The sequence below is a fragment of the Tachyglossus aculeatus genome, chromosome X1 (assembly GCF_015852505.1).
Source record: "Tachyglossus aculeatus isolate mTacAcu1 chromosome X1, mTacAcu1.pri, whole genome shotgun sequence".
Taxonomy (NCBI): Eukaryota; Metazoa; Chordata; class Mammalia; order Monotremata; family Tachyglossidae; genus Tachyglossus; species Tachyglossus aculeatus.
In genome coordinates, this window is record NC_052101.1 from 135,685,834 (window position 1) to 135,709,498 (window position 23,665).

At 51.5% G+C, this 23,665-nt stretch overlaps 1 protein-coding gene across 2 annotated transcripts in view; it reads left to right on the forward strand.

Moving 5' to 3' along the window:
- Window positions 1-23,665, forward strand: part of AP3D1 (adaptor related protein complex 3 subunit delta 1) — a 108,733-nt gene that overhangs the window by 56,787 nt on the left and 28,281 nt on the right. For both annotated transcript variants that reach the window (XM_038740567.1, XM_038740566.1), the window contains exons 13-21: window positions 486-634; window positions 756-986; window positions 5,841-6,072; window positions 12,943-13,088; window positions 13,427-13,568; window positions 16,329-16,400; window positions 18,285-18,360; window positions 19,802-20,001; window positions 20,432-20,505. In XM_038740567.1, coding sequence (XP_038596495.1) covers window positions 486-634; window positions 756-986; window positions 5,841-6,072; window positions 12,943-13,088; window positions 13,427-13,568; window positions 16,329-16,400; window positions 18,285-18,360; window positions 19,802-20,001; window positions 20,432-20,505 — 1,322 coding nt within the window. The remainder of the gene's footprint in view (window positions 1-485; window positions 635-755; window positions 987-5,840; window positions 6,073-12,942; window positions 13,089-13,426; window positions 13,569-16,328; window positions 16,401-18,284; window positions 18,361-19,801; window positions 20,002-20,431; window positions 20,506-23,665) is intronic.

Genomic DNA, 23,665 nt, shown 5'->3' on the forward strand with positions numbered 1-23,665 from the left:
GGGGACACAGCAGATCTGGAGGGACGACTGATGTATAAGACGGCTGTCCTTGTCCCTTATCTCTTGCCTGCCACTTCTTTCATATGCACACGTCAGGCGCACACACGCAAGCACGGCGTGGACACCTTTGGATCCAGACAGGCTTCCGCTCAGACCTCTCCAGCCAGCTTTCAATACCTTTCTGTTGGTCGCTGAGGCTGCCACTGCCCCCGAAGGATCTTTAATTTTAAATGGGCAGATCCAGCCTGAAGTGCTGCAAACTTCTTTCATGTCATCCCAAGCGCCTTGTGGGACTAGCCGAGGTGACTAGAGGCTTGAATTTTCTTGCCCCCATTTCATTCAAAACTTCCCCCGTTTCCCAGGAGGCGGAACATTGTAGCTCGCTGTTTTCAGTAACGTTCCTTTCGTCGAGCTCCCCGGCGTGACACCTGAGGCGGCTAGCAGAGGCGGCCTGGCCATTCACTGGTTTTCCTACTTTAAAACAGGTGTCAAAGAAGAACCTGATGGAGATTGTGAAAAAGCTGATGGTCCACGTGGACAAAGCTGAAGGGACAACATACCGCGATGAGCTTCTGACGAAAATCATAGATATATGTAGCCAGTCCAACTACCAGTACATCACCAACTTTGAATGGTCAGGTGGCTTCTAAATTAGTTTTGTTCGTATTGAAAAGTGAATGGTTCTGGGTGGGGAGTCCGGGTGGGTCCAGGGCGCAGGTCATTTCACCGTCGGCGATCCTCTACCTCTTCTATAGGTACATAAGCATTCTGGTGGAACTGACCCGGTTAGAGGGAACACGGCACGGCCACCTGATTGCAGCTCAGATGCTGGACGTCGCGATCCGAGTTAAGGCTATTCGTAAATTTGCGGTTTCCCAGATGGCTATGCTTCTAGACAATGCTCACTTGATAGCCAGCAACACCCAGCGAAATGGAATCTGCGAGGTGCTTTATGCTGCAGCTTGGATCTGTGGAGAATTCTCTGAGTAAGTGGTGGGGGGAAAAATCAGCTGCCTTGTCTGAGAGAGGTCAATGGGCTTTTTACAGATTGAGGCCAGTCGGGGATGATGGCTTCACCGTCTCCCGCCCATTACGAGGGCTTGGGTTGGGCCTGGAGCCCTAACTGAGTAGCTTTACTTGGCTTCCCTGGCTTGGAAGTGGGTCCCAGTCAAAGGGAGTTTCCACTGGGTTCTTTCTCACATTCCCTGGAATCAGCATCGCCAACAGTGAACGCTCCCCGTGGGCCGAGCACTCTGTTAGAGAGTTGTTCTTCGCGTTTTTAGAAGACGCCGCTGACTGTAAGATTTGGCCAGGGCCGGACAGGGCAGTGTGGGACCCGCAGCCCCCCCACGTGCACACGCCCCTGCCCTCTGTCCCCACGGTGTCGTGTTTGAGGGTTGCTTCAGCTGGTGCTTTCTTTACTTTTGCCTCCTCGCCTCATGGTTCTGGACCAACATCTGTTCAGAGAGCTGCCTCCTGCTCATTTGCCAAACATCATACTGCTCTGTCATCCGCTGTTGTCAGCAGCGCTTGACACATATGAAAGCGCTTAACAAACACCATTTAAAAAAAGAAGGTGTCTAGGCGATGCAGTAGGGAAGGGGAAAAAGAGGAAGGCAAAGGTACTGGGCCCTATGCTGCTCCTTCCTTTCCAGCGCTGCCGCTTTGAGGTCCTTGGGTGTGGGAAGCTTTAGGGAGAAGCCGGGGAGGGCGGTGCTTTGGGACTGTCCCATGCTGGGCATCCCAGGGGGCCGGCGTACCTAAAGAGCAGTCTGGTTCCCTTCACTCTGGCCCTGAACTCCCAGCACCCTGGGTGGCCGGGGGATTCATTCATTCAGTCGTATTCATTGAGCGCTTACTGTGTGCAAAGCACTGTACTAAGCGCGCATTGTAAGTGCTTAACAAATACCATTTAAAAAAAAAAAGGCAGCTCTTGGTTGGATTGCTGGGCCAGACTGGAGGCTAAGTTTCCCCCTGGGAACTAGACCCATGACAGCAAATCATTACCTTCCCCAAAGGGGAGCCCTCTAATTGGGTGGTGGCAGGGTCACAGCACGTGGTTCCTGGAGGGGTGAGGAAGAAATGCCACAGGGTGGGTGGCGGGGGGAAGGATGGGACGATTCTTACCTTCAAGCTAAACCCAGCAGTTATTTGGTTCACGTATTTGTCTTGTAGTTCCCAAGAGCACAGTACAGTGCAAGGCACCCGATGGGTGCTCAGTCCTGCTGCTGCTGCTACAACGGCATGTGTTCTTGTTCTTTTAAACCCATTGGCCAAGATTCTTCTGGGTGGGGCGTTGGCGCTCATCCTCCTAGTTCACCCCCACCTCACCCTTTCACCCCAACAACAGATGGATACCACACAGGCAAAGAAGGAAATGGGTGGATGGCCAGAGTCTCTTATGGGAGGATGGTGCCGCATGCATGTCTTCTCCCCCAGCCTCCCACCTGATTCCACCTGTTGCATTGGAAATATTCATCTTTGCATTTTTCAGAAATGCATTACACTCAGTTCTGTAGCACAAAGTTACGTTTTAGAAGGGGTGTGCCAAGGGAACATTCTTCTAAAGGCACAGGCCTGTCTTGGTAAAAAGGAAGAAATGATAATCCCTACCCTTGTGCGTTCCAGGAGAGCTGAGTGCACTAATTTGTGGCCTTTTGTTCCATGTGATATGTGTGTGTGTCTGTGTGTGTTTCCTCTATGGCTTGTTAGTTGATTTCCTCTAAATCATCATCATCATCAATCATATTTATTGAGCGCTTACTATGTGCAGAGCACTGTACTAAGCGCTTGGGAAGTACAAATTGGCAACATAGACGGTCCCTACCCAACAGTGGGCTCACAGTCTAAAAGGGGGAGACAGAGAACAAAACCAAACATACTAACAAAATAAAATGCCAAACAATCAGTAGTATTTAAGAATAGTAATAATAATAATTATAATTATGGTATTTGTTAAGCGCTTACTATCTGCCAAGCACTGTTCTGAGCGCTTGGGTAGATACAAGGTAATCGGGTTGTCACCCATGGGGTTCACAGTCTTAATCTCCATTTTACAGATAGGGTAACTGAGGCAAAGAGAAGTGAAGTTACTTGCCCACGGTCACACAGCAGGCCAGTGGTGGAGCCGGGATTAGAATCCATGTCCTCTGACTCCCAAGCCTGTGCTCTTTACACTAAGCCATGTTGCTTATTGAGTGCTGACTGCACAGAGCATTCATTCATTCATTCAGTTGTATTTATTGAGCGCTTACTGTGTGCAGAGCACTGTACTAAGCACTTGGGAAGTACAAGTTGGCAACATATAGAGACGGTCCCTACCCAACAATGGGCTTACAGTCTAGAAGGGGGAGACAGACAACAAAACATGTTAACAAAATAAAATAAATAGAATAGTAAATATGTACAAGTAAAATAAATAAAGTAATAAATCTGTGCAAACATATATACAGGTGCTGTGGGAAGGGGAAGGAGGTAGGGCTGGGGGGATGAGGAGGGGGAGAGGAAGGAGGGGCTCAGTCTGGGAAGGCTTCCTGGAGGAGGTGAGCTCTCAGTCGGGCCTTGAAGGGAGGAAGAGAGCTAGCTTGGCGAATGTGCAGAGGGAGGGCATTCCAGGCCTGGGGGAGGACGTGGGCCGGGGGTCGATGGCGGGACAGGCGAGAACGAGGTACGGGGAGGAGATTAGCGGCAGAGGAGTGGATAGTGTGGGCTGGGCTGTAGAAGGAAAGAAGGGAGGTGAGGTAGGAGGGGGCGAGGTGATGGACAGCCTTGAAGCCAAGAGTGAGGAGTTTTTGCCTGATGCGTAGGTTGACTGGTAGCCACTGGAGATTTTTGAGGAGGGGAGTAACATGCCCAGAACGTTTCTGCACAAATATGATCCGGGCAGCAGCATGAAGTATAGATTGAAGTGTGGAGAGACAGGAGGATGGGAGATCAGAGAGGAGGCTGATGCAGTAATCCAGTCGGGATAGGATGAGAGATTGAACCAGCAGGGTTGCGGTTTGGATGGAGAGGAAAGGGCGGATCTTGGCGATGTTCCGGAGGTGAGACTGGCAGTTTTTGGTGACGGATCGGATGTGAGGGGTGAATGAGAGAGTGGAGTCGAGGATGACACCAAGGTTGCGGGCTTGTGAGACGGGAAGGTTGGTAGTGCCATCTACAGTGATGGGAAAGTCAGGGAGAGGGCAGGGTTTGGGAGGGAAGATAAGGAGTTCAGTCTTGGACATATAAGAGCAGTGTACTAAACTCTTGGGAGAGTACAGTATAACAGAATTAGCAGACACTTTCCCTGCCCATAACGAGCTTACGGTTTAGAAGTAGCGTGGTTCAAATGGAAAGAGCACAGGCTTGGGAGTCAGAGGTCGTGGGTTCTAATCCTGACTCCACCACTTATCAGCTGTGTGACTTTGGGCAAGTAACTTAACTTCTCTGTGCCTCAGTTACCTCGTCTGGAAAATTGGGATTAAGACTGTGAGCCCCATGTGGGACAATCTGATTACCTTGTATCTCCCCCAGGGCTTAGATCAGTGCTTGGCACATAGTAAGCACTTAAAAAATACCAAAATTATGATTATTATTATTAGAGCGGGAGACAGACTTGAATATGAATAAATAATGTATAACGTGTGCTTTAAAGATACGTACAAAAATGCTGTGGGATTGCGTGTGGGGAGAATTTCAGATATCCAAATGTCTCAGATCCAAGTGCATAGACGACGCAGAAGGGAGAGCGAGGCAGAGAAAAAGTGCGTAATCGTAATCGGGGAAGGCCTCTTGGAGAGGATGTGATTTTAACAATGCTTTGAAGGTGTCAAGAGGGGTGGTCTGGTGTATACAGAGCGGGAGGGAGTTCCAGGCTAGGGGGAGGATGTGGGAAAGGGGTCGGCAGCGAGATCAATGAGATCGGGGCACAGTGAGCAGGCTGGAGCTAGAGGAGCGGCGTGTGTGGGCTGGGTTGGAGTAGGAGATCGGTGAGGTAGGAGGGGGCGAACCGATTGAGGGCTCTAAAGCCGACGATGAGGAGTTTCTGTTTGATGTAGAGGTGGATGGGCAGCCATTGGAGGTTCTTGAGATTATGAGAAGCAGCGTGCCTTAGTGGATAGAGCACCGGCTTGGGAGTCAGAAGGACCTGGGTTCTAATCTGGGCTCTGCCATCTTTCATTCAATCATATTATTGAGCGCTTACTGTGTGCAGAGGACTGTACTAAGCTCTTGAAGTACTAAGTGCCATCTGTCTGCTGCATGACCTTGGGCAAGTCACTTTACTTCTCTGGGCCTCAGTTACCTCATCTGTAAAATGGGGATTCAGAGTGTGAGCCCCGTGTGGGATAGGGACTTTGTCCAACCTGATTAACTTGTATCTACCTCAGCGCTTAGAACAGTGCTTGACGCATAGTAAGTGCTTATCAAGTACAATCATTTTTTATTTTCTCTTGAGGAGTGGGAAGACCTGGACTGAATGGTTTTGTTGAGAAATGATCCGGGCAGAAGAGTGAATTGTGGGCTAGAGTTGGGAGAGACAGGAGGCCGGGAGGTCAGCGAGGAGGCAGATGCAGTAGTTAAGGTGGGATAGGATACATGCTTGGATCGGCATGGTAGTGATTTGGATGGAGAGGAGAGGGCGGATTTTAGCAGTGTTGTGAAGGTAGAGCCGACAGGGTTGACAGATTGAATACGTGGGTGGAATGAGAAAGATGAGTGGAGGACAAAGCCGAGGTTACAGACTTGTGAGACGGAGTATGGTGGTGTTGTCTACAGTGATGGAAAAGAGTAACGTGTCTTGTTAATCTTCCTGAATTTGAGGTACCGGTTTTGGTCTGATGCCATCTGTTATCTTTCAGACACCTTCAGGAAGCCAATCAAACCCTAGAAGCCATGCTGAGACCCAAAGTGACCACTTTACCGGGACACATCCAGGCCGTTTATGTCCAGAACGTTGTGAAGCTGTATGCATCCATCCTGCTGCAGAAAGAACAAGCTGAGGAGAAGGAGGCAGCCCTGGAGATCACTCAGCTAATGATTGAACGATTGCCTCAATTCGTGCAGAGCGCAGACCTTGAAGTTCAAGAGAGGGTATTGGAATTCAACTATCTTTGATTGGTTTCAGTAGGGGACCGGTTGACTCTAACCCTGATTTGGGTCTGATTTTCTGAGTGTTTGTTGGCAATTCAGCTAGCTTTCTGAAATGAAACCTTATATGTTCAAGAGCTGCAAGCATGGAGAAGAAAATCTTTTTTAGCAGAAAACATTGGTTGAAACTCTGTGTCACTGTTGTCTATATCCCCCCCCCCCCCCCCGCCGTGCCCCCTTCCCTCCCATATCACCTTATTCCCCAAAATTGTGACAACAAATTAGTTGCTTTTGAAGCAGTACCTCTTGAACTGCTTGAGACAGTTTGAGTTAGGATGGTCAATTAAGAATGGAGTTCTCTGCCAGCTATTGCTCCTATACCTTTAAACAAGTCATGTTATCTTTCTGGCCTCATCCTCCTGCAGTGGGAAACACCCTTATTGTATTTAACTGTTTGAAACGATCTAGAGAAGGTCTGTGCTTTGATTGAATTTGACAGAAGAGTCTGGGCCTTTGCCCCTGATGTTTAATCCACATTCCCTCGTATTGGTATTGACAACAATAGTAAAGCACTGCACCTATTGTACACGTACTGTGTGCAGGGCACTGTACTGAGCACTGGGGAAAGGTACGAGGTTAATAATGCAGACACCATCCTTGAGCCGTAAGAGGCTCACAGCCTCTGAGGGCTCTGTGTGTGGGTGTGTGTATGGGGGCCGGGGAAGGTTTGGAGGATGTATTAGGCGAAGAGAGCAACAACACAGGGAAGAAATAACCTTATCAGTAAAATTGGGGAAAAAAAAACCAAGCCCCACAAGCAGGAAATAAGAATCGCTGAAGTACATTGATGCTAAAAGAAGTTTTCAGCCTGCTCCTTGTTCTGGCCAGGCTGACCCTTGTCCAATAGTTTCAACTTTCTGCCCGTCGTACTCTAAGCTTCAAAATCCAATTCTGTAGCATATTCATTACAGGAGGGTGATTCAGAATTGATTTGGCTTTATTAAATTCTTGTTAGATTTTTCCTCATAGCTGCAAATCTTCTTCCCTCTCTCTTTAGGAAGAGAACTATAAAGATATCTTCTCCAAAGGTGGGTAAGGGACATGCCAGATGATCACTCTGGTAGCCGCTCCTGGATATCCTCTGGACTCGTCCTCGTAATGCTTGAGGGGCTGCCTCCCTAGCTAGCGGGCAGCCTGATCCAAGAGTCAGGCTCTGCTCCTCCTCCCATGGGCCTAGGGAGGCGGGGCCCCTCTCCCCTCCAGTTTCCCTCCTGGCGCCTGGCCGTGATGACCTCAGAGACTCACCTCAGGTAAGCTGACGCTGGTGGAGGGTGCCTAGCCCTCCCCTTCCCCCCTCCCCCGCCGACAGAACTATAGGGTTCCCAGGCCCCAAAAGCCTGCCGGGCTCCACTACCGTACTCCTGCGTTAGTGCCCCCCTCCTCCATTTTATTCCCTCCGGCGAACTGAAGAAGGGGGTGGGGGGGAATGGGGATGCAGGAGCCCCACCCCAAAGCCCATCGGCCTAGGGGAGTTCCCTCGAAGCCTGCTGGACCCAGCCAGGCCCAGCCCTGTGCCCTCTCTACCCAAGAACCCACCTCGGACTCTGGATTTCACTTCCAGGGCCCTGGCTTGGTGCCTCCCTTCCCCCCACCCCAGGTGGGTGGCCCCAGGCCCTGACTCAGGCCCCCAGAGTCCACTGGCTGGCACCTCGGCCCAATCCGTCCCTGTTGTGGGAGCGCTCTGGGGTTAGGGGACGGTTCCCGGTCCCTCTTCCCCAGAACTCCCTCCCCCTGCCCCCTACTATCCTGGATGTGACAAGGCCCAGAGGTGCCCCCGGCCCCTCGCTTCAGGCTGCGTCCAAGGAACCGCAGTTCTGTCCAACCAGGAGCCCCTTTCCTGTCTTTCTGAGCTGCCCCGGGAAACCCCCCCCCAAACGGACTAGAGCGAGGGGCCGGGGGAGAGTTGAAAGACTGGTTGCCAGCTATTCCAGCAGCAGGTCCTCTCCGATCACTGACACGTGCACATCTAGGAGTGTCTCACCCCCTCAACCCCACCTCCAAATGCATCAATGCGAGGTCATAGAGCGTTGGCCCCGACGGCCGGAAGCGAGTCTGGTTGGGTGCGGACAGATGGCCAGCCCGCGGTGCTCTGGTTCAACCAGCGGGCCGCCCCCGGCCTGGGTCCCTCGGCTTGAGGTGGAATGGGCCAGTGGATGATGGAGCTCGGCCTTCCGCCTCCTGGTTTCCAGCGGGGGGAAGTGGCTGGCGGACCAAGAAGCGGAAGCGATTTTCTCTTTGTTGCCAAGCGCAGAACATTGATCCATCCTGTCGTCCTGTCCTTTCGCCCCCGGAATACTTTCCGTACTTGGATTTAGGGCGGCCTCACAGTGGCCTCCATCCCAGCATGCTGATGCCTTCTGTGTTCCTCCTCAGAGTGGGGTGTTGGGATGTGTACCCTCCACTCCCCCTGACGACCTGGTTTGGGGCAGGTTTGTTGAAGCCTAACCCGCCAATCAAGATGCCGCCTCCTCCTCCTCCGCTTTGGGACACTTTAATGTTATTCTCGCCCAGTTGACCAGGCAGCAGCAGCAACAGCAGCAGCAGGAGTCATCTTGGTATTTTTCAGATGCTTCCCGGGCACAACCTGGCAGGCTAAACGCTTGGGAAGGTACAACAGAATGAAGAGACAAGGTCCCTACCCCCAAGGAGCCTACACTGTAATTGAGGAGGCCGACAGAAGAATATTTACAAAGAAAAGGAGACCAAAGCCCCCTTTGAGCCTCAACGTAGCCATAGCTATAGCCTTCCATTTGTCACCTGGAGGGCTCTGTTCCTTGTGGCTATCATTTCCCCTGGACGTGGGAGCGACCCCCCAGGCTGGTGACCGACTGCCCCCGTACCAGGCCCTTCGAGGGTAAAGTATTCCGGCCTCTCTTCCAGAGATGGTTTCCAGCTTTCCCGGCAACCGGGAGATCACTTGGCCAACCGCCTTCTGAATTGGAACATCCCCGGGAGAGGCCGCCCGCCTCACCCTTGATTGCCCTAGACGGACAGATTGCATTTAGGACCGAGACTTGGCTCCTCTTCTCCTGGGATCTGGCCTTCACAGGGAGGGCCACCTCAAGGCGAATGCAGGCGAGATGCCTCGTCGACTGCACTCAAGTCTGGGGTGAAAGACTCCGCCTCAGCCCACCCCATCAGGAGTTGGGCAGCCACCATGGCAAAGTCCCCAGAGCAGAAATATGCTGCGCAGCCACCCCGCCTCTGCCTCCACCATCAGTCTGCCGCTGTCGTTGCCTACGGCCTCTGGGAGAGAGTGGTCTGGTTTGGGAGCTCCACCCCACAGCACCCTCTCCGGGAACCTCCACCCCAGGCCCTCTCGGGGCCGGCTCTGTGATCTGCTGGAACCGTCATCTGCCGTGTCCTTTACATCACCGTTGGAGAAGCAAGGGTTGCTTATCGTAACCCAAGTTTTCCAAAGGTGTGGAGGCACACCAGATGAGCCCGCGTTCGCACAGACACACAGACACACCTCCTCCCCTCTCAAGGGCAGTCATTTTTTCTCCATTTTCTCATGCTCTCTTCAGCAGGGTTCTGGATCTGATGGCAGGGGGAGGGGAGAGGGGCCCTGACTCTCTAGTGAACAGGGCCAAACCCGCTAGCCAGGGAGGCAGCCCCTCAAGCTTTTGGAGGACGAGTCCAGGGGTATCCGGGAGCAGCAACCAGAGTGATCATGTGGTGGGTCTCCTCACCTTTGGAGAAGTCCAGTTGCCATAAGTAACCCTTGCTTCTAGGTCTCGTATGAGCATAGCTCATTCGTCGTCGTCATCGTTGGTGTTTTTTGAGCGCTTACTGTGTGTAGAGCACTGTACTAAGCACTTGGGGGAGTGCAATGCACTTGACTTGGCAGACACATTCCTTGCCCACAGTGAGCTCACACGTGAACTACTTGTTAAAGTGTTTTGTTTACCGCTCTTAGATGAAAAACACGTAAGCACGTTGTACACTTCAAGTGGTCTCTCTACATGTGCTGCCTTCACCTGCTTTTTTCTGTGTGATTCTTTCCAGTTGCCTTTGGTTTTGAGGAGGTAGGAAGGCTACACTGCCCAGCCTTTCCTAAAGTTCTTGAGAAGTGTTTATTGGGGGCCCCTCCTGGTTGCACTGGCTCTGGGGAGCGTGCCCATAATGGGGGAGGCAAGCGGACCAAAATGACGTGCAGAGAGAATAGAGTATGGGAAAGTGACGGAATGGAGCCCGGTGCGTGATACAGCCCGACATGCTAACATGTTCTGTTGTATTGGACTCTCCCAGGTGCTTAGTCCAGTGCTCTCTGCACATATTAAGCACTCAATAAATAGCATCGACTGAAGCATTACCCTGGGAAAAATGCAGGGATTAGACCTGCTAAATGGGTTACAGTTTGGGGTAGAGTGTCTGTGTTTTCTGCTTGCTTCTAAATGTCAAATGGAAGGTTGGTGCCAGTCCTTGATGAATTTTAAGATCTCGAGTGTTAACCAGCTACCCCACCTCCAGAACCAATCTGTTTGGCTTTGAAAGTCAGAGGATAAATAATAAGGCCCGCTCCTTTGGTTTTGACCGACCATTGCGGTTGAAGTGTTCTGGTCACTTTTACCGCCTGCCCAGTTTTATCACAACCCTCTGTAGGGCCTACAATGGATTGCAGCCAAACTTTTTTCACTCAGTCAGTCTGTGAATGAAAGTGGATAAATGAAGTTGATCAGAAGAGGAGGTGGGAGTCCCATTTCAGAAGCACCGTGCGGTTAATTGGGGGCTCATTCAATTTCACTTTTCTGTCCACTATGCCCATAAACTTCCTCCCAAATTAACTCAGCTTCGGGCGGGGGCCAAAAGGGGAACAACATGTAGTGTAAGCTTTCTTAACTGGCATGCTGAGGAATGGAAGAGTCAAGCGCTTAACACAGTGCTCCACTCGCAGTAAGCGCTCAGTAAATACCATTGTTGGCAGCTGGACCTCGGGCTGTTTGCTGTTCAGACCAAGAAGTAACCTTGAGGGAAGCTGTTGTTAGAGGGAGAGGACTGTTAGCTGACTGTTGGCTAAATGAAGCAACCAATTCCCCCTTCCCCCACCTCCCCACACCCCCTGGGCCGGGCAGCCCTGCTGTGGCACTGAGAGCATCTGCTGGCAACTCCCAACCCAAGAAGCCTAGAGAGGATTCATTCTTTCTTGCCTGTTGGTGGGAGCTGAAACTAGTAGTCTGAGGAGAGCCGTGGTCCAGCGGGTCGGGGCGGGGGCTCCTGAGTGGAGAGCCAGGTTCAGTTGGGAGATCGGGGGGAGCGACAGGCGCCAGCCAGGGAGGCCTGGCTCGAGAGAGCCGTTAAGGGAAAAAGCCTTAAATCTCTCAGTGTTGAGTTTATGCCAAAGCCCTTAGGGAGAGCTGCACGTCCTCTGGCAGGGAGGATTCAAACATCACTAATCTGCTGCTTAGTAGAATCAGTCCAGCACTTAGAACAGTGCTTGGCACATAGCGCTTAACAAATACCATCTTCATCATCATTTATTGAGTGTTTACTGTGTGCAGAACATTGTACTAAGTGCTTGGGAATGTACAATGCCCACAATGAGTTTACAGTCTAGAAGGGGAGACAGACATTAATATAAATGAATTGTGAATATGTACATTAGTGCTGTGGGAACTTTCTTTTTGATAAATGTCATGTCCATTCCCCCCCTTCCCCTCCCAACTTGAGGGCTTGGGATGGTTGTTTTTTGGTGGGAGAGGGGTTCGGATTGCTGGTACTTATCTTCCATTCATGGGAAGACAACTCTTTTGTGGCATCGGAGGAGGTAGGAGGGAAAAAGGAAAAGCTTCTTTGTTCATTTTTTCTCAGAACCGTTTAATGATGTAGTGGGAGCGTCAGCAGAATGGGGAGGGACCCGGTAGAATGAGGAAAGGAGGTCTAGGTTCACTGAGGTCTAGACCCTCCTTCACCCTGTAATGGAGGTGACTTTTTTGACCACAGGACCACCTGAATCCTACTAATGTATTATGTCCTCAGGCCAGGCTGTCTTGAATGAACTGGATAGTGTTTTCAAGAGGACAAGTGGCAGGCTTCTATCCTTGGAATTAGTTGAGAGCGCATATAGCATATGAGGAAATGGGTTTAAATGAAAGCAAAAGAGATTTGGGTTGGGTTGAAGGAGAACCACTTGACATTCAGGGGAAGTCCAGGGAGCTGCAGAGTTTCCGTTCTGATTCATTTTTTGAAAAGAACCTGAGTTTTGGATAGTTGAGTCATTATTCACCTGCCCCTCGACATTTCCCTGCTTCGTCCGGGACATTTTCCAGTCTGCTGGTTAGTAAATTCTCTCCCAACCTGGAATCCCGGCAAGGGGCTCAGTGGTCATTAAGGACTTGATTCGCAGCTCCCGGTAGAGGGGAAATGCCACCTTTATGAGCTGTGAAATGGGCCTCTGCTGCCTCTGAGTGACCGATTAAGCACTGCATTTGGTTGCACACGTTTTTGCGGCTTTCCAATTTGGCCAGCGGATGACGGATGGTTCCGTGGTGTGAACCGAGCGCTTACCCTGTGCTCGGCACTGTACTAAGCACTTGGGGTGGTATGATAGAATCAGGACGCTTGTTCTCTCTTCAAAGGGGACTTGTAGTCTAATGGAGGAGGCAGGCATTACAGTGAATTACAGATGTAGCACTGTAAGAAGCTGAGAGTGCGTAGGATTTGAGGTGCTAGTGGGAAGGATATGACCGGGGACAGGGTGGTGAAGTTTCAGAAGGGCATCGGAGAGCTGGGGACTGGCGGACGCCATAGTTGTTAGCCTTTTTTGTAATGGGTATCTTATTCTGTGTGTCACCCCCTGCCCCCCTCCCCCAGGCATCTTGCATCCTCCAGTTGATCAAATATGTTCAGAAGCTACAACTGAAGGAAGTTCACGTTGCAGAAGAAGTGATAGCCCTGTTTGCCGGTGAACTGAACCCTGTAGCTCCCAAAGCCCAGAAGAAAGTTCCTGTTCCAGAAGGGTAAGCTTTTTGTCACTGCACACACGAGGAGATGGTTGGGTGCCAGTATGGCGGGGGCAACTCAACTCCACAGCAACCTGCCATGATCTCTAAGGAGGACTGGAGAAGTGGATGGGGCAGGGGAGGATATCCGAGCCTCAGGGTTTTTTTGCCTTTGGCCCCAGTGTCGGTTTTCCAGCCGTAGAAGAGTAACCCAGGGAGCATTTTCCCCACCTGACCCCTAGGCACCTTATATATCGTAAACTTGATTTTGACACACACACCTTCTACAGACTCGAGCCATAATGGGAGTGGAGCCGCTTGAATTGTGTTTCTTAACTGTGGTCACTCTCGTTCAGCTTGGATCTTGATGCTTGGATCAACGAACCCCCTTCAGATAGCGATTCGGAGGACGAAAAACCCAAAACGATTTTCCACGATGAGGATCCGAGGCACTCTAAGCATCGACAGCCGGAGATTGATGAAGAGGAGCTAGCCAGGGTAAGCCAGGCTCCAGATTTGGTCGACGGGCTTCGGGCAGCGAGCTTTTCCTTTGTAGAACCTGCATCACACCTGACCTGGGAGGAGCTTGATCTGTCGTCTTCCTCTTCTTCCTCCTCCTCCTCACAATTATTCATGATAAGAAGAAGAAGAATAGTGATGATATTTGTTAAGCACTTATGCTGCGCCAAGCATTGGACTGAGCACTGGGTTAGATCCAGGCTAATCAGATCACAGTCCCTGTCCCGCATGGGACTCCCAGTCCAAGGGGAAGAGTATTCGGTGTCTGCTGTAATTACTTATGCCAGAGTAAGCGAGCTGGCGCTGGCCGAGGAGGGACTCGGGGGTGATGGTGGGGGGCCTGGGTGGGAAAGTGAAGACCCATAGTTTGGGAGTGCGGGGTACTTCCTGACAAGCCTCAGGGGGTACATTTCCTACAGTTGGTCACAAGGTTTGTCTCCATTTGCCAGTGCAAGGTTCAGTTTGGATTCCTAATGCCTGGTGGGGCCCGGCATTGAATTCTGCTGACTTGGCTCTGGAGGCTGAGTGAGGATTTTGAATTCTTAAGTGGTCAGTAAATTGTTCCCTGTTCACTCAGCCCAGCTTCTTCAAAGCCCACCTTTGAAGTGATTTATGGCACCCTCTCAAAATGCATCCTGATGAGATTGTGAGTCCTGGTCTCCCCTTTTGCCCTCCAGTCCCCACCTGAAACTTTCTTCCCTTTCAAGTCCTCCAGATCACAACCCTCTCCATCTTCCAAACCGCAGTAAGCTCCACCTTCCCAGGTTGTGAGCACCCAGCGGCTGCCCTTAGCACTTAGGTTTCAACAGCTCAGCACTTACACACGTTCTAGACCTTTTTAAGAGAAGCAGCATGACGTAGTGGCTAGAGCATGGGCTGGGAGTCAGAAGGTTATGGGTACTAATCCCTTCTCCGCCACTTGTCTGCTGTGTGACCGTGGGCAAGTCTCCTCACTTCCCTGTGCCTCAGTTACCAGATCTGTAAAATGGGGATTGAGACTGGGAGCCCCATGCGGGAGAGCGACTGTGTCCAACCCAATTTGCTTGTACCCACCCCAGTGCTTAGTACAGTTCCTGGCACAAAGTTGGCAAATACCACAATTATTATGATTATTATTACCTGCCTGTCTTCCCTCTTAAGGGGATAAGTTCCTTGAGGGCAGGGATTGGGTCTACTAACTCTCTCTACTCTCCCGAGGGCTTGGTCTGGTGCTGTGTACGCAGTAATAATGATAATTGTATTAAGCGCTGACTGTGTGCCAGGCACTGTACTAAGTGCTGCAGGAGATACAAGCTAATCGGATTGGACACAGCCCATGTCCCACATGGGAGTCACAGTCTTAATACCCATCTTACAGATGAGGTAACTGAGACACCGAGAATATAATTGACTTACTTGTCTGCTGGGTGACCTTGGGCAAGTGGTGGAGCCGCGATGAGAACCCAGGTTCTTCTGATTCCCTGGCCCATACTCTATCCACTAGGCCAAGGACTAGAAGCTCCTTGGTGGCGGAGATCGGGTCTACTGTACTCTGTTGTACCCTCCTGATGCTTTATGCCCAGTAGGCACCCAGATGACATGATTGGTTGACCATTGGAAAATACTTAAGGCTGTGTTGAATACTTATTAAGGTAGAGCAGATTCTCCTAGTCCCTCTTCACCCTCCAAAATGATGTTTCACACTTGAGCCATGTCACTTTCTAAGTCATTTTTCTACAGAAGTGTTAAGGCCATGTTTCCCCACTCTTCAAGAACCTCCAGTGGTTGCCCATCCACCTCCGCATCAAACAGAAACTCCTTACCATCGGCTTTAAAGCACTCAGTCACCTCGCGCCCTCCTATCTCACCTCGCTACTCTCCTACTACAACCCAGCCTGCACACTTCACTCCTCTAATGCTAACCTACTCTATCTTGCCACCACCCTCTTGCCCACATCCTGCCTGTGGCCTGGAACGCACTCCCTCTTTATATCTGACAGACAATTACTCTCTCCCCCTTCAAAACCTTATTTGAAGGCATATCTCCTCCAAGAGGGCTTCCCTGACTAAGCCCTCTTTTCCTTTTCTTCAGCTCCCTCTGTGTCACCCTGACTTGCTCCTTTCATTCATCCTCCCTCCCAGCCCCACAGCCCTTATGTACATATATGTAATTTTATTTAAAAAAAAAATATTTCTGTTGTCTGTCTCCCCCTCTAGACCGTAAGTCTGTGAGCAGGCATTGTTTCTGTTGTGTTGTTATTATGTACTTTCTCAAGAGCTTAGTACAGAGCTCTGCATACAGTAAGCACTCAATAAGTACAATTGACTGACTAGAGCCAGCACTTGCCAGATTGCAGTCCCTGCAAGGCTATGCTAAGATGATTGCGGACACACACATACACACACTCATTCTCTCTTTCTCTCTCTCTCTCTCTTTCTCTCTCTCTCTAACAAAATACAAAAATCCACTCTGCTTGCTTTTCCAAATTGGAACAGGGTTGCCACCCTCAAAACATCTCATTAGATTTACAAAATCCTACCCAGAAGCGATTTGAGAAAGAGGTTGAGCGGTGCTGATCACGAAGGAGTTGTTTCCTCTGGTTTTTCCTGGTCATTGTAAAAGTCAAAATTTTATTGGATCCCATCCTTGATCATCCCAACTAGGTTTGTGAGGACTTGGTTTGAAGCCGAGGAGCTTCAGTAGCACCTCGGTCAGTTTGTGCACGTATTTGTACCGCTCCGTGTTCTTCTGCCTTCCAGCGTCGAGAAGCCCGGAAGCAGGAGCAGGCCAACAACCCGTTTTATATCAAAAGTTCTCCTTCTCCTCAGAAGGTAAGGCCACTCCATCTGTCAGCCTCGGCGTGATGGCAGGAGCCGCGGTTGCTCCTCTTATCATAATATTGACACAAGATACAATCTCGTCATCTTCTCTGAAGACCCAGCAGCTTTTAGTGCTTAGAGTTAGTTCCCAAATAATAATTTTGGTACTTAAGTGCTTACTTCGTGCCAAGCATTGTTCTAAGCGCTGGGATAGATACAAGTTAATCAGGTCGGACGCAGTCCCTATCCCACATGGGGCGCACAGTCTTAATCCCCGTTGTACAGATGAGGGAACTGAGGCCAAAGAAGTGAAGTGACTTGCCCGAGGTCACCCAGCAGACATGCGGTGGAGCCGGGATTAGGACCCAGGCCTCTGCTCTTATCCACTCCACCATGCTGCTGCTCTAATGGTATCTGTCTTGTCATCACCGACCAGAACCAGCTCCGTTGGCTCTGTTAGAGCAAGAGGGGCTGGGCCCAGCCCTATGTGTAAGAGAAATTGCTTGGATGGCCCCCGTGCACCCCGGCGGGGCCGTTTCTTCCAACCTGGCGGCATTCACCATCTCCAGTGGAAACCCTCGGAAGGCAGAATCTGAAGGGAGTGTTTGGCGAGTGAGTGGTGTTCAAAGGTCCTCTTCTGAACTGTGATTAAAAATCCTCAGAAATCCAAACCCCACCCCCTGCCCCTAGCCACCCAAGCGCACACGCATCCTCCACTGATCGCGCCTGTTGTTGCCACCGTGCGCTTTGGCAGGAATGCTCCTGGGGAACCGGGGAACGCTTTCCTGACCACACAAGTCCATTTCGATGCCACGCATCACCGTGTCAGGAGACGTGACTGGTCGTGTGTCAGGTGACAGTTGACGCCTGTGGGCCACAAGTCGGTTTCTCCTGAACACCCTGCCTCTGGCCTGCCGAACGACCTTGGGCAAATCCCTTAACCTCTCTGGCTTTAAGTTTCGTCAAGGTACCAGCCTCAGCCTACCCCCCCCAGGAATGTTGTATGGATAAAATGGGACAGTTGATGGGAAAGCCCTTTGGAAAAATGAAAAGCGCTCAATAAATACAAGGTTTCTCTTTCCTCCTTCTTCCCTCCTTCCCCTTATTCTGTCATCATCACCATCACAGCTACTCACTGACCATCTCTAGGACTCATGATGATGCTCAGAGTTGGAAGAGCTTCCCGGAGGTTTGGAAGCTTATTCTAATACCAGCATCCCTATTGTACACCATAGCACGGCTGCAGGAGAGCCGAACTCCCACACCCAGCTTCTTCAAAGCCCCCATTGCCTTTCCCCCATTGGATATAGCAGTAATCGGACTAGCCGGGCCAACACAAAGTTGTGTCAGGATCTTGATGAATTGGTCAAGGCAGCAGTTGTCTTTAGTAAAGGGCAGAATTTGTACCTCCTGGCAGCGTCAAACACTTTCTTAAGGCCCAGCAAAACCGTGCGGAGGCCTCATGCCAACCCGTGCGCTTGGGCTGCATCAGTCTGGTCCACCATTTCACACTATGGTCTGAAGTCACGCTGTTTCTCTGGGACCATTTGATGATATTTTTCGGTAGCTGCACTCAACAGTAGGAAGCTATCAGGTCCCATGCCAGCGCTTACTGTGGTGTGATCTTTTACTCTCTCAAAGACGATGATGACTGCACGGTTAAGGTCCTGGAGCGTCTCCCCTCCGGGTTCCGGGCGATAAGGGGGAGCTCATGGGGGTGTTTGAGCCAGGGCACCCTCCTCCCCACTGGGAGATCCCTGCAGCTCTCCAGGTCATCGGGTACCGGGGCTGTGCAGTTTTTCCTGGTAGGTGGGCCGAGGGCCGGGTCTTGGCCCATTGGAAGGCACTGCTTCCAGGCACGAGTCTGATGGCTTGAAACTTCCTTTTGTTTTTCAGCGGTACCAGGACACTCCCGGTGTGGAGCACATTCCCGTGGTTCAGATTGACCTCTCTGTGCCCTTGAAAGTTCCAGGCAAGTGTGCTTATTTGTTTGAAATTAAGGATTGGTGCTTACATTTCTTAAGATAAGAATGGTCTTCCATTTAGCTTCCTGGGCGTTATTATTACCATTATTACCATCATCGTCATCATCATCGTTGCTAACATTCTTTCAGCATTTGCAGTGCACTAAGTACTCTATTACACCCTGGGGAGACAGAGGGAAATCTGTTAATACCTCGTCCTTGGACCACAAGGCACCCACGGTCTAAGCGGGGGATGACAGACAGAACCAGGGAACAGGACCCCTTGCGTGGTGGATGGCTGAGAGGATGGAGGCTGCCCCGGAGCCCCAAGGGACAGAGGGAGGGGTAGGAGGAGCAGCAGGGGAGGTGTTAGGGGGACCACCCATGATTCTGGCCCTTTGCCATTCCCGCCGTGGTGGGTCTTGGCTCTGGCAGTGTCGGGGAGGGGAGCTAGAAGGCTCCAGGCTGTATGGGTCTGTGGGAGCCATTTTTCATTCAGCTCTGGCCCCCGGAATTGTCCCTGGGAAGTACCGTAACGTAGCAATCCTGCCTGCTTACGGGTCCCGCTGAGGGCCGCAGTGGGGTCTTGCTCCTTAAGGGCGCCTTCCCTTTGGAATGGAATGATCCACGCTTTCCCCGTTTAAATCTTCCTTAGATGAGGTACGATTACTGAATCTTGGGCAAATAGGATAGATTGTCTGTCGGAAGAACTTGGAGCTGGTTGGTAGTCTGTGTTGGCAGTATGGTTTGACTGCCTCCTGTGTGCAGAGCACAAGGCCGGGCACTTGGGGCATGCAGGACTGCCCCTGAGGTATTGAAGTTAACCATTGTGAGAGCCACGAAACTGGTGGAGATGACACTCATGGGCCCCAAGCCTGTTTTTTTGTTTGTTTGTTTTGTCATGGGAGGAATCTGGCTGGAAGAAAAATGTCATTCCCCCAAGGCGATGGGGCTTCATTGGATGAGACGTTCGGTTGTAGGCCGTGGTGGGGGTTTGGGGGTTTCCAGTCTTCTCTAGGTATTGGAAGTGTTGGGGAACACAGCTAATCCCTCAAGTGGTTTCACAGGTAGGGCAGACTAGCTGCCCCTCAGCGCTCGTGGCTAGAGTAAGGGTGCGACTCCAGCTATTAGTCTCAGGCAGTGGTATCCATCGGGTTCTTACTACGTGCAGGGCACTGCGGTGCCCTCTTCATTGCCACGTGGCCCCGGAGAGCCCCCGCCCCAAGGTTCAGTGCAGAGCGCACTGGGGATCCACGGAAAGAAGGGAAAAGGAGGCTGTGGGAGGAAACGCCTGCATCCCGGTTCCGGGCCCTCTTCCACTCGCCACTGTGAGCGTGGAAAGGGAAGCTCTTCGCCCTGCCGGCACGGAAAGCCGGAGGGCCCGCCGCTCGGCGGGGAGAGCTCTCGACGGGGTCTAGAGTCAAAGTTATGCAGTTCCGCTCTGTCTAGGGATGCCCATGTCAGACCAGTATGTGAAGCTGGAGGAGGAGCGCAGACATAAGCAGAAGTTAGAGAAAGACAAGAAAAAGAAAAAACCAAAGAAGGAAAAGAAAGGCAAACACCATCGTCACAACTCCCTGCACACCGAAAGCGATGAGGACATTGCCCCCGCTCAACAGGTGGACATCATCACTGAAGAGATGCCTGAGGTTTGTTCCTTTCCTGTGGGCACCTGACACTGGCCCAGCCCCACCCCACCGAGGCAGAACTGTAGGACCGAGCTGGGGAAAGTGTCTTGCGTGCCCGTCTGTGTGCTCATCTGCATGCCCGTCTGCCTGCCCACCCGCCGTCTGTCTGCTGTCTCGGATCAAATTGATGAATTGCCAATCTTGGGGCCGTTTTGGTGGGGAACCTTCTGATGGGTGAGCTTTAACTTTGTAGGCAGCTTCATCCTCATGCCACAGAAGCAATCCAAGAAGCCGGGGGAGGGAGAATTGACTGGATTCCTGCTAGGCCTTTGGATTCTGAAGTTGTCCTTCCCTGGCACTCCCCCACCCTCCCAGCACACACACTCCTCACCACCACATGGTTTGTGTTTAAATGAGGAAGGCTGACTGTCTGTTTATCTCTCTCATCCAGAATGCGCTGCCGAGTGATGAGGATGACAAGGACCCCAACGATCCCTATAAAGCCCTGGACATAGATTTGGATAAGTGAGCAAAGGATTTGCACGGGGGCCTTTCTGGCGGTTGGGGGGCGAAGAGCTTGAACGATGCCCATTGAGAAAGGGTGCAGCATGTCAGAGGGGTGTGCTTTTGTGGCACTTAGTTTCAACCGGGAGATTGAGACTCGGTAGGGTCTTCTAAGGGCGTGGGCTCCAGGCCGTTCGACTTGACCTAGCAACTTTGTGTCGTGGTAGCAGTTGCCTTCTAACTCCATGTCTAGGGACTGTCACCTGCTTATCTCCAACCTCATCACCAGGTGGGCTCCTCAGCTCAGCCCTCCCCTGCTCCGGCAGTGACCCCCACCCACCGCAGCAGTTTTTGGCATATGGGGTTGTTGAGTTTCCCTTCCCTCTGGAGGGGGGCCGAGATCCGTCGGGCTCTTTCCGAGTCCAGAGGAATGGAGTTGTGGAGCCAGGACCCCACCGTCTCCTCTACTTGTGACCGACCTTGCCTCTCTTTGAGTCACTTCAACTCCTGCAGCGGATCGGCTGAGATGAGCCACATTCTCCTTTGTACTTTGAGGAAACAAGTGGCCCGGGGTACTATAAAATGGTTACCGAGGCTGGGGAGGTGGCAGGGCAGGCTCAGACTCCCTGGGCTCCGGGCTTCGAAGGACCTCTACACTCCTAGCAAGGCTTTGTGGTTTTTGCCATTACCACCGTTGCCTAGGCTCTTGTTGTGGGGATTGGTTCGAACCAAGGGTCCAGCACTAGGGTAGTAGAGGATAATCAGATCAGGTACAGTCCTTGTCCCACACAGGGCTCACAGTCCAAGAGGGAGGGCGTGCAGGAATTTTACAGATGGGGAAATGGAGGCTCAGGGAGGGGAAGTGACTCTCAAAGCCGCCAGGACAGGGCTGGGCCGAGAAACCTGGTTCTAGTATCTCCCGGCTCCCTGCTCTTTCCATAGCGTAATGTTGCCTCTCCCCTGCACCCCCATCCCCCGCTAATGCCCTGATGCATTTCCCCTGCTCCCTCCTCCCCCACAATTGCTAGCGTGAATGGAGTTCTCAGGCCTTTAGCAAAGCACTTTAATTCGGTCTTCCTCTTAGCCTTCTCTTTGGCTCAGGCACAAACTGGGATTTGTGTGATGGGCCAAAGGGTTGGAGAGATACATGCTGCAAAGCTCCCTCTCAGTGAATTTCAGCATTGTTGTAGGAGATGGTAAGGAGAGACTGCTAGCTCCTGGAGGGCGGGGATCATGTCCACAAACTCCGTTGTCCACTCCCAAGCGACCCGGAGCTCCCTGTCATACTCTTTGCCCAGTGAATACCACTGTGGGAGTGGAAACTCCCGCTCCCTCTGCTCCTCTGCTGCTAACCACCTCACTGTGCCTCGTTCTCGCCTGTCCCGCTTTCGACCCCTGGTCCACATCATTCCCCTGCCCTGGAATACCCTCCCTCCACACATCTGCCTAACTTGCTCTCTTCCTCCCTTAAAAGCCCTACCGAGAGCTCATGTCCTTCAGGAGGCCTTCCCAGACTGAGCCCCCTTTTTCCTCTCCTCCTCCCCTCCCCATCGCCCCCCTGCCCTACATCCTTCCCGCCCCCACAGCACTTGTATATATTTGTACATATTTACTACTTTATTTTACTTGTACATATTTTCTACTCTATTAATGATGTGCATATAGCTATAATTCTGTTTATTCTGACGGTTTTGACTCCTGTCTGCATGTTTTGCTTTGTTGTCTGTCTCCCCCTTCTAGACTGTGAGCCCATTGTTGGGTAGGGACCATCTCTATATGTTGCCAACTACTTCCCACGCACTTAGTACAGTGCTCTGCACACAGTAAGCGCTCAATAAATAAGATTGAATGAATGAATGAAACGCTCCCTTAAACCAATTTGAGTCAATTCTGTGTCGTCCCAAACTAAGATGGGGAATTCTCCTCTCTCCCCGTCACCCCTCTCTGCAGTCCCCGCAATGGTATTTTTGTTAAGCACTTACTTTGTGCCAGGCACTGTACTAAGCTAATCAGGTTGGACACAGTCCAGTCCCATGTGGGGCTCACACCCTCAACCCCCATTTTACAGATGCAGTAATTGAAGCCGACAGAAGTGAAGCCCAAGGTCACATAGCAGACAAGAGCTGGAGCCAGGATTAGAACCCAGGTCCTTCTGACTCCTAGGCCTGTGCGCTATCCACCAGGCCACGCTGCTCCTTCCGCTAGGCCTCAGTCTACAGCAGTTGGATTGGAGCCGCGGAGGGAGTCGGGGAAGACGCAGCACTGCCCATCTCACCCTATCTTTGTCCTGATGGAACTTATGATGACTACTCCAGTATTTCATGTGCTACTGAATAAACAGCTGCAGCATAGCCTAATGGAAAGAGCCCAGACCTAAGAGTCAGAGGACCTGGGTTCTCATCCAGGCTTTACCACTTGCCTGCTGTTTGTGACCTTGGGCCGAGTCGCCTCACTTCTCGGGGCCTCGGTTTCCTCGTCTGGAAAATGGAGATTCAATACCTGTTCTCCTTCGTGCTTAGACTGTGAGCTGCATGTCGGACAGGGACTGTGTCCGACTCGTTGATACTGTGCCGTAGACCGGTGCTTGCTTGGCACCTAGTGAGTGCTTAACACCTACTGCTAATCATTATTACTGTCGTTATTAGTATTATTATCATCCTTATCTCTGCCCAAAACAAAAGCCATGTGGCCACTGGAAAACCTCTTACACGCAGGCTCCAGAGTTGGGGCATCCCAGTGACTTAATTCTAGTGCTGGTATTTATTAAGAGCTTATTATGCTCTTTGCACTGTGGGAGGTCAGAGATGATCAGGTCGGACACAGTCTCTGTCCCACAGTGGAGCTCCCCATCTAAGAGGCACGGAGAGCCGGGATCGTCTCCCCACTGGGCCCAGAGAAGCTGACTGATTGATTGGCCCGAGATCACCCAGCAGGCAAATGGCGGAGCCGGGTCTAAGATTAGATTCTCCCGACTCATCATCAACATCAGTCGTATTTATTGAGCGCTTACTGTATGCACTGTACTAAGCGCTTACTCCCATGGGACTCCCAGCCCCATGCCCTTTCCGCTACTGCCACATCAAACAAATTCCAGACCATTGGCTTTAAGGTGCTCAGTCAGCTCTCCCTTCTATCTGATCTCTTCCTACAACCCAGCTCTGCCCGCTTTGCTCCTCTAACG